Source organism: Ictalurus punctatus, chromosome 3, assembly GCF_001660625.3.
Source record: "Ictalurus punctatus breed USDA103 chromosome 3, Coco_2.0, whole genome shotgun sequence".
In the NCBI taxonomy this organism is placed as follows: Eukaryota; Metazoa; Chordata; class Actinopteri; order Siluriformes; family Ictaluridae; genus Ictalurus; species Ictalurus punctatus.
Genome location: NC_030418.2, coordinates 1,103,489 through 1,115,788, shown reverse-complemented (window position 1 = coordinate 1,115,788; position 12,300 = coordinate 1,103,489). Strand labels below are relative to the sequence as shown.

Below are 12,300 nucleotides of genomic sequence, written 5' to 3'. Positions count from 1 at the left end.
CGCGAGCCGCACACACCGTGTACACGACAGACAGCCGTAAATCTGTTGCAAAGGGGAGCACACATTCCGGGTTTTACTCACAAAAAACAAAACCTCCAATGGAAGACTGGAATTCTCACTACACATAAGGCGTGTTGAAAATAAATAGCATTTATTAAAGATAAATTTTTTAAAAATCAATACAAATAAACAAAATCAACAGGCTCGATATATAAAAAAGTTCTTGATATTGTGCTTTCTTCAACGCTTTTACCCCCCGCCCCCCGGCGTTTCCATCAGAAATAAGAAGGTGACGGGAGAACACGTTGAAGAAGGTCAATAAGAAGGTCGCATCCATGTCCAATTAAACCTTCACTCGTGAAGCCACTAAACACTCAAGTGTCCACTCTTTCAGCGTTCCCAGGTGCTTCATCGCTACGACGTTTCCATCTTCTGCTTCAGGGTCAGATACTGAAATACAAAAACACACACACGACACACGAGAACAACATGATGCACTAACAAAACAGTGTCTGATTTAGAAACTCTACGTTGATGCAGCTAATCATCAGCCCTGTCAAATTCTGGATTGTGATTGGTCAGGTGTCGATTAATGCAAATCACAGGGTTATATTAACGCACTTATCGTTCCTATAATCTATAAACGGGTCATTCACAGAGACTTGTACGGCGGACGCTAAACGTAAACAGATTACGTGATACGGTGAAGTTTATTTGACGTTTACGGAAGGAGTCTCCGGTTTCAGTGCTCCAGTGCTTCGTAACGGCCAGAGGTAAAGCGGTAACTTTAGGGTAACGTTTTCTGCTATGTTGGCGAGCTTTTCGTCTTAACACCAGGAGAATGTTAGTATGTCTGAGTACTCGCATACTCTTTTGCCACACATTCAAAAGTATGTACTTTTCTTCAGAATGAAAGGGGAAAAAAAGCGTACACGTACTTTTACCGCATGGTATAAGAAGGCGAACTGGGACTTTTTTTTTTTTTACTGTTTCTACTGCTGCTTCCTTCCTCAGAGGATAGCAAGTTACCCTGCGCTCGATGGTCAATATTCCAACGCGTAACGATTGACAGAGGCCAACGCTGTGCTACGATTCGACGAGTGAGCGATTAACAGCACCTCTGGGTTCGCACAGGCCACGCCGCTGTAATTAGCAGAGCGGGGCTCTCCCGCTCCGGTGCGTGTCCGTGAAAACTCGCCAAACAGACTGCGTTTAACTTTTCTCGAGCAACGTTCAGGTTCCGTCATGTATTGCGCTTTCGGTAATATAATCTCATAAACTCTGCTGCACTGAGCAGAAATCAAAAGAGAGTATAACGGTTCACATTCCCAGCAAGATGGAGATTATTATTATTATTATTATTATTAATTTGGTGATTTTGAACGTGAGAGTTTGAATGGGCTTGAAACATATCTCTATATACACTCGCTGTAGTTGCACTTTTCCGAAACGGAAAGTTCCCGGAATTTGCTTCGCCTGTTTGATGTTTAAGTGCAAGTCTTTAACTGGACACTGATTCCTCAAGACCAAGCCAATGAGAGCAGAGTAATATTCCATCACTTCAGTTCATATAAACAATCGAAAATGTCAGAATAATAATAATAATAAAATTTCATCTCCAATGCGTACTTTCTTCCTGCTGGCGATGGCCTGTTGGATCCACAGCAGCTCCATGGCCAGAGTGTTTCTGTGCTGCTTCAGAGCTTCTGGAGTGTGCGCTACACCTTTCAGCAGAGTGTGCATTGGGGGAGCTGCCAGAAACCACAAACAAAAGACACACACACACCACTGATTGTATGTTTTGTTTCTTTTACGCAAGTGTACTCTTTTCCTATATTAGAGTACTATTAAACGAGTGTGCATTTCCACACATGTGCTGTGAGGTAGGAATACTAGTACAGTGGTAGTATGTATAGTGTGCAAGTATACTACAGCACGGAAATGCACAAATATATTAGCATGCAAGTAGTGGACTGGTGTGCTAGTAGGCTAGTGCACTAATAGCTAAATATGCAACTGTGCTACTGTACTAGTATGCGCTAGGATTACAAGAGGTGTGCTATTAAGGCAGGTGGGGTGCTACTTTATCAAGCAGTGCGCTAGTATGCAGATATTGTATACTTCACGTACATCAAGTAGGATGCTAGTATGTACAGTATGCAGCTGTGCACCAGAAAGCGTGTTCAGCGGTAGTATACTTGCTCATGTACAAGTTTGCTATGCAAGTTTGCTATGCAACGCTCACCATGCTGCAGTATGCTGTCGCTCATCTGCAGAACGCCCTCTGTAGCTTCACCCTCTCGCTCCGTATCGCCCCCCGATGGTACGCTGGTCTCGCTGCAGTCTCTCTCTGCGCTACAACTCGGTTCTGCGTCCCTCTCAGGAACCAGGACCTCTGACTGAAGGCAAGGTGTTTCATCACCCGCTCGCTCCTTCTCTTCCTCCACGTCATCGGGACATTCCTGGATCCGGATCTTCGGCTGAGGATACCTGAAAAAGGCGTTGTCCGTGTCCTGACGAGTTAAATAAGACATCAAATCAGAAAGACTCCCACGTAGCACAGGGTTTAGTCTTTGTAATAGAAATTCCGTTGAGGACAAGATCATGTCTTGGGCAGAAAAGGTACCAAAATAATCGAAGAAGAAATTCGTGGTAACATGTTAAGAGGCTATAACCTTTCCTAATCTATTCAGGAACCAGACATGTCTGATCAGGTTAATCAGACAAATTTGAGTTAAGGGTGGGGGGGTTGTGTACATTTAGTTTTTGGCCACTTCAGTTTACTAGGCTGTACAGGACACTCTGCAGAACAAGCCCCGCCCCTTTTTAATCGTTAAATGGCACTCAGAATGGTGTGTAATGAACTTTACAGCGTCAGTGAAGTGAGGTTTAGGTATGAACTGCCCTCTCCAGCTCAGGTGCTCCACACCTCCCTCCAGCTCCCTCACTATGTCCTCATACTCAGCCTGGACACACTTTAGTTCTCTCCTCATCAAATATCCGCGACACCGCGCCTGAAACACACAAATCATCATGTACCAGAATGAAGATGCCAACCGGAAGTAAACAATCTGCTTGGGCAAGCTAGCTAGCTATATTATGATTCATGAATGAACAGCGCTAAAGCCATACCTAATTGGGAAACTAATTCATTAATGAAAAGATTTTACCTCACGCTAACCATAAACCTACCTGGAAGTATATCATATTATTTATCCATTCATGTCTACCCATTATTCCTATTCTTAAAACATCACTAAGTTTTTGAACGCTCTGTTGTTGTAAGCGATTTCCCAGGCTCAATCCCAAATAGCGCCGTATTCGACATATAGTGTACTACTGTGTAGCCTACAGAAGACGTTATTGAATACCCTAGATAGTGCGCTTGTGTAGGCGGGTCGTAACCATTTGAGATGCGACGTTACGTAGCAACAAAAATCCGTTCGTTTCTTCGCTTTGTGCTACTGTCGAGCTGATCTTGTAGTTTTTGCGCCTCCTAGAGGATTGGAGAGAAAACGTTACTCGCCTCATTATTTTTTTTGTTTTTGTTTTTAATTAATATTAAACTTGTATAAAACAATAGAATATTATAAATCAAGCACTTTTAAAACACTACACTTTAATATCACTGTTAACATGATTGTTTGCAATGCAAGGTGCTAAAATAGCTAAAAATATGTGCAGGAAAATTTGTGCCAAAAAAAAAAGTTACTTTTTCTATTTACGTTTCATATTATCTCTTTCCAGTTCCAATGTTCACGACCACTTTTTCTCGGTTTTATTTTTTCTATTTCAATTTTAGTTTGCTAACATAAGGTGACAGGATGTCTGACCCGACCATCACTAGCTAGCTAGCTAGCATGAGCTTACGTGGCAGGAATTCTCAGAGGATGTAGTAATAAAAATAAGAATTCTGATCAAATTTCATCTTTATTAATATTACAATTAATAAACATAATTAATAATTATTCATTGTACTTTGAGCATTTTACACATATTTTTATTTTAGTTAGCTAACCTGACAGGATTTCTGACAGGACTTTTCGTAAACTTCACTGCTAACACTAGCTAGCAATCACAATCTAACCTAACAAGATTTATGATAGAATTTATAAGTAATATACACCAACTGCTAGCTAGAATACACTTGACTTATAAGATTTCTGACAAGATATGTTTGTATAAAGTAGCGTTAATAAATGTTTATAATATTCACAACTAGTTATATAGCAAGTTAGTCACCCGGCTAAGATGAGCTAGCCCGATAGAATTTCTGACAGGATTTTTTGCTAGCGTTTTGGACACAGGATAACTTACTCTATAGATTTCCCTAACTTGAGAGGGAAATCTATAGCAACATTTAAAGAGAAAACACAGCTTTCTGTATTAAGTCGATTTTATTTTTCATTTCAAAATGTAAATTACTTCAGAGCTAACTGATTAAAGAAATACACACATCTTACTTAATAGCAATAACAACAGAATAATCCTTCAACATTTAGCAAAGCCTAAAACAAAGGTGTGAATTTCTTGAGTATCTTCAAAGTATCTTGACTGCCAGATACTGTTTAGCCTGTCTAAAAAATAAAAACAAATAAATAAACATAGCTCAAGTGTAACTAAAAATGTCCTTGGCTAAAGGAGAATTCAGGCAGACTAGTAGTTTAACTAATTGTACCTCAACTGAATAAAAAGCTACTACAATTTCTATAAATAAACCATTTTGAAAATGACTTATTTTCCCTTGTGTTTGTTGACTAGCAATAATTTCTCTGTACTCTACATTAGTAAAATAGTGCTTAGTTTTCTAAACCTGACTGATAAGCTACTGCATGCTATTAATATCCAACCGTATGTCTGAACCTTTGAATATGTTTCAGTTTAAAGGAACAATCTCACAAAAAAAATAAAAATCCAATGTACATAATCTTCCTCCTGACCCAAATGAAGCAAATCAGTCAAGACACATTTGGTGTTTAAGGTCTTTGAGGGTTACGACGCTAAAGTAGCTAACAAGTTATAGAGGTCTACCTCAGACTATTTTTCCCCCCCTGTAAATACATGCTATATTATCGTCTGCTACAATTCAGACTTCAAGACATGAGGAGGAGGACGAGACTGGGAGTGGAGCGGAACCAAATGTCGCTATGGAAAAAAAAAAAACGCATTCGGGTTGTCCAAGATGGCCGTCTCCAGCTTTCAGCTGCATTAGAAGCTTTCATTCATATTTCTAGACTTATAGATGTCATATAAATCGTACATCAGAGTGAGTAAAGTCTATAGGAAAGGATTTCACACGAAACAGTATTTGATTTCTTTGTTCTGGGCAATATTCATTTTTAAACTGTGGGCTGAACTATTCCTTTAAGTCCATTTCTTGAAATAAAATACTCTCTTTCGTGCAGTAAGTTGACGAGGCACCACCTCAAACAGTCCTGAGCGAATCTCCAACTAGTGATTAAGATGAACTTTTGCGATGCTAACTCAGCGGTTATGGTTCTGTGCTAGACACCAGCAGGTTGTGAGTTCAAATGGCACCGCTGTAGTCTTGAGCAAGATTCTGAAGCTGTGTGCCTGTATTGGATCCTGTCTCACTTGGGGGGAAAAATCCAGTGCCTGCTGAATCAAAACAAATGTAGGCCATTTATCCGGTCATGGATTTCGTCCATGCCTCAAGAAACATTAAACCTAAACAGATATATGGTTCGGATATATGGACGTAATCTCGGCATACTGAAGCGCCACAGAAGTTGAAGTTCCCTGCCAATTCATGCAAATATATTTGTTTGTTTTTTTTAATATATATATATATATATATATATATATATATATATATATATATATATAAAGAACACATGCTAAATCATGTTTTTGATGGCTCCATCTTGTTATTCCTCTTCAGAATATTCCCCATGAAAACACACAAGGATATGTAATCAATAACCTTTAGAAAATTCAAAGTACCATCAAACCAATACAAAGGGGATATCCAGAACTCACAGTGTTTTAAAGCTCAAAGCAAAGGGTGTCAGTTACATTTTTTTTGTTTGTTAAAAATCAAGGAATCGCTATCGGTTTTTGTGCTCAGTGCCTCTGCAGCTTCACGTCTTGCGGTCCGCTTCTCCGCCGTAGTTTTAGCTTAGCTGACGGAGATGTAGCAATGACCTCAGCAGCTCCAGGATGCCAGCAGATCGCTTTGCTTTGCTCTCAGTGTCAGGGATCGGAGGCCTTGGATAAATCCTGATTCTCTGCCAAGTGTAACTTCTGTCTGGAGAAAGTGCATTAAGGAACCGCATAATGGCTCTAGCTCATATTTCGAGCTGCATCACATGACGAGTCTTCGAAATTGCGCTTTCATGTCTGCACTGGAAAGCTGAACGTGCTCTGTGACCTTCCTGGAAGCTTTATTTTTCAGACTGGGTCTTTTCATCGTGTTAAAAGTTGAGCTCATGGTAAATAAGTTACAGTGTGTTTCTAACCAGGTATACCAAAGATTGTAATCTTCAACAGACACTTTGTACACTTCGAAATGTAATCAGTAACCCTGTCCCTATCCAGGATATCAAGTCAAGATCCCGACATAGCGGGATGTGATCATTATTTAATGCGTAATTAGAGCTAATATGCAGTCAATGTTACACCAAAAACAAGCAAAATTAACAGGCAAAATACCAACAACGCACACTGCAAATACAAATTCTAAGAATTAAATGAAATGTACACTTAAAAACTTCTGTACGACACGGCAAGTCCCGCAGAGAACCTCTATTTAATCGACATTACAAATAACCAGCACAGCGCGTCGGCCATCTTTCATGCTTATCTTGTTTGCTTGGCACTAACCGATTTAAACAAAACCGTTTTCACTCCAGTGAGAAGATCTCGACCTCCGTGAGTAACGGCGTTCAAAGTGCGTGCGCATTAAGCATCAGAATCTGGGACGAGTATATTCACATTTGTAAAAAACGTCATGAAAAACAAAAAAAAAAGCATGCAATTCACAAACAAAACAGAAATAAAATAAACGGATGCGAGTCATTTTCTCAAAAATTATGTAAAAAAATAAACATCCCGTGCTTATTGTAAACTCTGGCAGTTTTAATAAAATATCGGCTTAGCGGAGAAATTCCACCTTCAATAGTTCCACTAACATACAGCCAATCAGAACACCTGAGGTGTGTCCTGTTGGAAAGTCTGAAAGCTCCGCCTCCAGCACCAAAATAACTGACTATACATTAAATTCCTCTTCTTCTTCTTATTATTATTCCTATAATTCGCATAACAGCGAATATTAGATTGTGGCAGTTAATATTTTGCTTGCGGATGAATGTTTTTGGCACAAAAGCGACTCCATAAACAACATCTCTGGAGCATATTTCATGGTGCTGATGTAAAATACTTAATATTTTAGGCTCTGGCAAAGGATGGAAAGTCTTGGAGGAGGGTCAGATCGCCCGGTAGGGATCCGGCTCATATCCGTTAAGGCATCGGGAAGCATTTAGACCGACATAAAACCAATGTGGTGAACACCGCTGTGATTAAGTTTGCAGAAAGGATACATGGAGCTGCTGAGCTCTTCCAGCTGTGGAGAGAAAGGGGGGGGGGGGGGGGGATTGCTTAATGAGCTTAGACTAAAGGTTAAAGAGGAAATGAGTAGATGAATTTAAGTGATGGGGAAAATGAATTCACAATAAAGCGTCCTGAGTGCTAATAACAGTGTGTGTGTGTGTGTGTGTGTGTGTGTGCGCTGAAATAAAAAGGCAGAAATGTTACCCTAGTGGCCGAGCATCCCTGTTATCTGTGGCTTTGATAAACCAGAGAGGCTTTTCACACCTTTCTTACATTTACAAGAGTTATTACTCATCACACACTCAACGTTAACACTCAACACAGAAAGCCAAATTCATCTCCACAATAATACTGCGCCAAACAACACCCGAGGCAGTGCGTGATCATTTCATCGTGCACTTTAAACATGGCTAAAGGAGCTAGGAGCTGCCATGTTAGGCACTTCCCTAGCTTTTCTAACTTCTGTTACTTTTATTGGCAGTAATAAAACGAAAATCTATTATTATTATTATTATATATCATATTTTAAATAGTTACTATTTTTTCTGTCACTGCTATTGTTTATTACATTATTGTTATTTGTCTTTTATTATATTTTTGACAGATTTCTTTGTTCGTTTTTTTTTTTCTTCTTTTTTTTACTTCCCACTGTAAAGCAACGCGGGCTGCATTTTAAATGTATGAATGGCGCTAAATAAATCAAGTTTGCGATTATTATTTATTAAAAACTGAAGAAAGCTTTAAAAAAAAAAAGAAAAAAAAAAAAAAAAAAGCCTTAGACACCAACCCAAGGCTTAGTGAAAATGGTGTGTGTTTCATTTTTGTCCAGTTTTGCTTAAGACGTCTGTGCACACTCATGCTGAGTTGACTGTATGTAAATGTATGCAAAAGTGGTCGTTAGAGGAAGAATTTAGTTCACGTGAGCGCACTGTTACAGGTGTGTGTGTGTGTGTGTGTGTGTGTGTTACGTTCGAGAGCAGGTGCTCCAGGTTGCGGTCTGAAGCGCTTTTCCTCTGGTCCTCAGAGAGCTCCTCCACATGGCTGTCCAGGCTGAAGTGAAGGCGAGCCAGTTTCTCCTGCATCTCCCGGATGTGCTCGAGCTGCTCAAATGAACACACCTTACCTGAGGAGAGAGAGAGAGAGAGAGAGAGCGAGAGAGAGTCACCTACACACCTTCACACACATGCAAATGTGCATCCTGAGTGAACAGTGTGTGTGTGAGAGAGAGAGTGCGTGTCACCGAAGGCCTGCAGTTTTCCTGAGTGGAAGTCGTTGAGCAGGTTGAGCAGTCCTCCCTCCATCTCTCTCACGTCCGAGACGTCAGTGAGAAACGAGTGCTGTAGAGGAGACGAGGACTGGGCGACCCGGCTGGGGCCGGCCGGCTGAGGCGCTCGGGGTTTCTCTCTGTGAGGCCGGCTGTCTCCACCATAGCCCGCAAATCACAGTGAGAAATCGCAGTTTAATGACAGGATCAGAGTCAGTGGTGAAAAGAAATTCTACACACAAAGTGCAATGACCTTCTTCTCTCCTCGGAGCAGTTTATGTACAGAGCTGTAAAACCATTCTCATCAGTGACAGACATTAATCACATCTCTGCTACGAAACCCGAACGATGCAATCCCTCATGCCAGACACAGAGCTCCAGACACCTACAATCAACGTCACAGAAGCTCGAAACAGCCTTTTCTTAGTAAATTTCATTTTAGATCCGAGTTTAAAATGGCTGTGATCGTTACTGACGATTATTTTAGCGTTTGTTCATACTCGTTTTTAAATAATAACGTGGATCTGTCATGACCACAATCGCCATAGCGACCGGCATTAAGGCCACAGTCAAAAAGTGTCAAGTGATATTTCTTTACTGTTTTTCTTCATAAAGAATACGGTATTTAGCTCCAAAAACATGTTTCTTTTTGCATGAAAATGATTCATATTGCATACATGAACACTAACTGAGTCAACAGCGTGCAGGAAAATACGTGAGAATACACGAAGTACGTGCATTTCAACGCAATTTGTGTGAATATTTTGTTATTCAGATGAAGAGATCAGTCTCATGAAGATTTCCATTTTTCTCACTGATAAAGAAACGTCCCGTGACGGCGGACTTAGCGGTTCTCGTACAAACCTGGTGGCCTTGGGAGGGAGCACGGGTACAGTGAGCACTTCTTTGGCCGTCCCCATGGCTCCCACAGACCTCTTGTACTTGCCCCGGGGTTTAGGCGACGGCGGTTGGGGGAGACCCAGGGAGAAGCTGGCGCTCTTGCTGGCCGGGAGGACGGGGAGTTTGCGCGGGTTCACCGGAGGAGGTGGTGGTTGGGGAAGAGACACTTTGGGACTCCTCTTCTTCCTCTTGTCCTCCATTTTTCAGGCTGTTTTTTTTTCCTTTTCTTTTCTGTCTGGCCGGCTGAGAGACGATTGTAGACGGGATGTCTTCGAACTGCGTCCCTTGGAGACAAAACAGCAGCGGCTAAGTTAGACTAAACGAACCCTCTCTTAGTCAGAAGCTCATTTTAATCTACAAGTAGGACAGTGCTAAAATATGCCTGTACTTTGTTCGACATCTCTACTGAACAATCAATCAATCAATCAATCAATCAATCAATCAAAAATCATTTGAGAATTAAAAAACGGCTGGTCTCAAAAAGAGATTTTATCGGCTGTACCATTCCATCGGTCGTTTATTTTATTACTTTCGAACTGACTTGAATATAAAAATGTCCCATGTTACAACATACAGGACAGTCAATTAAAAGAATGTTTCCATGCGCGATAAAATTGTCTACCCCTCTACCCCAAACGCAGTCGATCAACCGAGTCACGTTTTTGTGTCTCATGTTTGCTTCTTCACTTTTTTTTTTTTTGTTTGTTCACTGGAGCGACAATGTTAATACAGGTAACAAGAGATAGAAATGCATCACACCCAAAACCTTTTCCATAAATATCCGCAACTCGAACAAGTCCAGTTCGTTCTGATACGGTTTAGGACACAGTGTGCGTTACTACAATCTATAAACATGACCTACTGTACGCTTCACGGTGTCGCTAAACAGTGCGGCCATCTTAGGCAACCAGATGCAGTCCATTTGGTTGTGACTCCTCCCCTTTGCTAGGCCACACCTCCAACATTTTGTAACTATGGACTGTAATTTTTATTATTATTTTTTTTTTAATATAATCAGATTAGACAGATTAAACAGACTAGATTTGGAGAAACTGAAGAAGCAAATATAAGACGGTCAAATGAAAATATTGCGTATTTTGTTCTTCACCGCGCAAGACAGAACGCGTAACATCTCCTATAGAACATTACGCTCACCCAGACTGGGCCGAGCGCTTCTCAGAGAGACTGCTATTGATTGCTATAGATCGATCTGCACATGATTGCCATTTTGACATTTTCAGCAGATCTCAGCCCGGCCTAACACAAGCTGTTAAAATATCGTCCGCTCACACCCATATCTCATCAGCGGAAAGGCCGAACGATGGAAAGCTGACTCGAGTCTGTTTACCAAGGCTTGTTTACTTGCTCGAAGGGCACGCTCGAACTCGTCCTGCGCCTCGTCGCCCTCCTCTTAAAGCCCGGCTCTAATCACAGGGGCTCAAAGGGCGGTATTTTTAGACGCTTCAGGTCTCCGCGGGACTATAGAGTGTCTGATATCCATCCGTCAGAAACGGAGTAGTCTCTGACACACCGGATTCCCCTCCTCCTGAGGATACAGCAGGTGTGAGAGGAGAAAAGCTGAGGCACCGGGTGGATATTTAGACGGTAACTGGACGTGGTGTCTGTATGATAACTCGATCCGTCGTCACAGGGTCTTCCGTACACCTGCCATCAGGTGCATTTGGACTTTCTGAGGATCTGTCTTGTTATATCGAGGTCTGATTAGTGGGGTATAAAATAAGGGAGATGGAGCAGTAAATCATCTACTGAATACACAGGCAGGTTCACTCAAAATGGGTTCGACTATTATCAGGATTAGCCAAATAAGACCACCATGCTGTACTCTTATTTACACAAGCACTATGTTATACAAATACACATATATGTATGTGTGTGTGTGTATATATATATCTTATAATATAGACTCATATTATAGATAAGCCATACTTCACGTGCACGCTCAGACTGATTTTCTTATTTCTTTTCTTTTCTTATCGTCCATCCCTTTTTCTTTTTTACCAACATGGAGAAAGGGATTTGCGGGATTTGCGCCTAATACACCGCACGAATGGCTTCACTCACCCTCTCATCGAAACACTGCGATCAGCGCATCACTCTGCTCCATGTCAGAGCTCTGAGCTCCTTTCAGGAAACGCAGTAAACAAAAACAATCCCTACACGGACCGGTTTTGCTCCTCCGCAGCTCCTCACTCGATCTCGCCGAGAGCAACAATACAGGAAAGGTCACGGGCGGGAGCGCGCTTTCGCTCTTAAAGGGACCGCAGCCCATTTGTCTCCGGGTCACGCGCATCTTCGATCCCCACGCGCAGTCTCACCCTTCTGTTCTTACGAGGCGAGATACTAAATTTGATCGGAAGCATTAGTGTCGAGAGCCTTGTGCAACCGGACTAAATAAACAACACGGGTTTATGTTAACGCACTCCTAGTGCTTTATCGTTTCTATGGTAACCGATCAGTGACAGGGACTTGTATGGGCGGACCCTCCATGTAATCTAACTAAAAAATACTTTAGTGTAGAGTCACTATAGAATTTTTCTGTAGCGCTT

The 12,300-nt window shown here is 41.4% G+C and overlaps 2 protein-coding genes across 4 annotated transcripts; both read right to left on the bottom strand.

Annotated features, from left to right (window-relative positions):
• Positions 1-134: 134 nt before the first annotated feature.
• Positions 135-3,423, bottom strand: iqcc (IQ motif containing C). Its single transcript, XM_047154449.2, has 5 exons — positions 3,193-3,423; positions 2,871-3,014; positions 2,246-2,513; positions 1,630-1,751; positions 135-450 (listed from the first exon to the last, which is right to left on the bottom strand). Exons 1-5 carry the CDS (start codon positions 3,232-3,234, stop codon positions 415-417), a joined length of 612 nt encoding a protein of 203 aa, XP_047010405.1. The 5' UTR covers positions 3,235-3,423; the 3' UTR covers positions 135-414.
• Positions 3,424-4,378: 955 nt separating this feature from the next.
• ccdc28b (coiled-coil domain containing 28B) lies at positions 4,379-11,980 on the bottom strand. Of its 3 annotated transcripts, XM_017463349.3 has the most exons (6): positions 11,816-11,977; positions 9,698-10,017; positions 8,810-8,985; positions 8,538-8,692; positions 7,560-7,582; positions 4,379-6,268 (listed from the first exon to the last, which is right to left on the bottom strand). In XM_017463349.3, exons 2-6 carry the CDS (start codon positions 9,931-9,933, stop codon positions 6,214-6,216), a joined length of 645 nt encoding a protein of 214 aa, XP_017318838.1. In that variant the 5' UTR covers positions 9,934-10,017; positions 11,816-11,977; the 3' UTR covers positions 4,379-6,213. The 3 variants fall into 3 exon arrangements, with proteins under 3 accessions (XP_017318838.1, XP_047010404.1, XP_017318836.1); XM_047154448.2 differs by lacking the exons at positions 4,379-6,268; positions 7,560-7,582 and adding an exon at positions 11,082-11,451 and having other exon boundaries at positions 7,591-8,692; positions 11,816-11,980; XM_017463347.3 differs by lacking the exons at positions 4,379-6,268; positions 7,560-7,582 and having other exon boundaries at positions 7,591-8,692; positions 11,816-11,979.
• Positions 11,981-12,300: the final 320 nt, after the last annotated feature.

Excerpts from the sequence above, each read along its gene's own strand:
- iqcc (XM_047154449.2), bottom strand. The coding sequence starts at position 3,234 with ATGGGTAGACATGAATGGATAAATAATATGATATACTTCCAG. Across the intron at positions 3,015-3,192 it reads ATAATATGATATACTTCCAG|GCGCGGTGTCGCGGATATTT; the intron begins GTAGGTTTATGG and ends TGTGTGTTTCAG. Across the intron at positions 451-1,629 it reads CCATCGCCAGCAGGAAGAAA|TATCTGACCCTGAAGCAGAA; the intron begins GTACGCATTGGA and ends TTTGTATTTCAG.
- ccdc28b (XM_047154448.2), bottom strand. The coding sequence starts at position 9,933 with ATGGAGGACAAGAGGAAGAAGAGGAGTCCCAAAGTGTCTCTTCCCCAA. Across the intron at positions 8,986-9,697 it reads CTCCCTCCCAAGGCCACCAG|CCGGCCTCACAGAGAGAAAC; the intron begins GTTTGTACGAGA and ends TGGTGGAGACAG. Across the intron at positions 8,693-8,809 it reads AGGAAAACTGCAGGCCTTCG|GTAAGGTGTGTTCATTTGAG; the intron begins GTGACACGCACT and ends CTCTCTCCTCAG.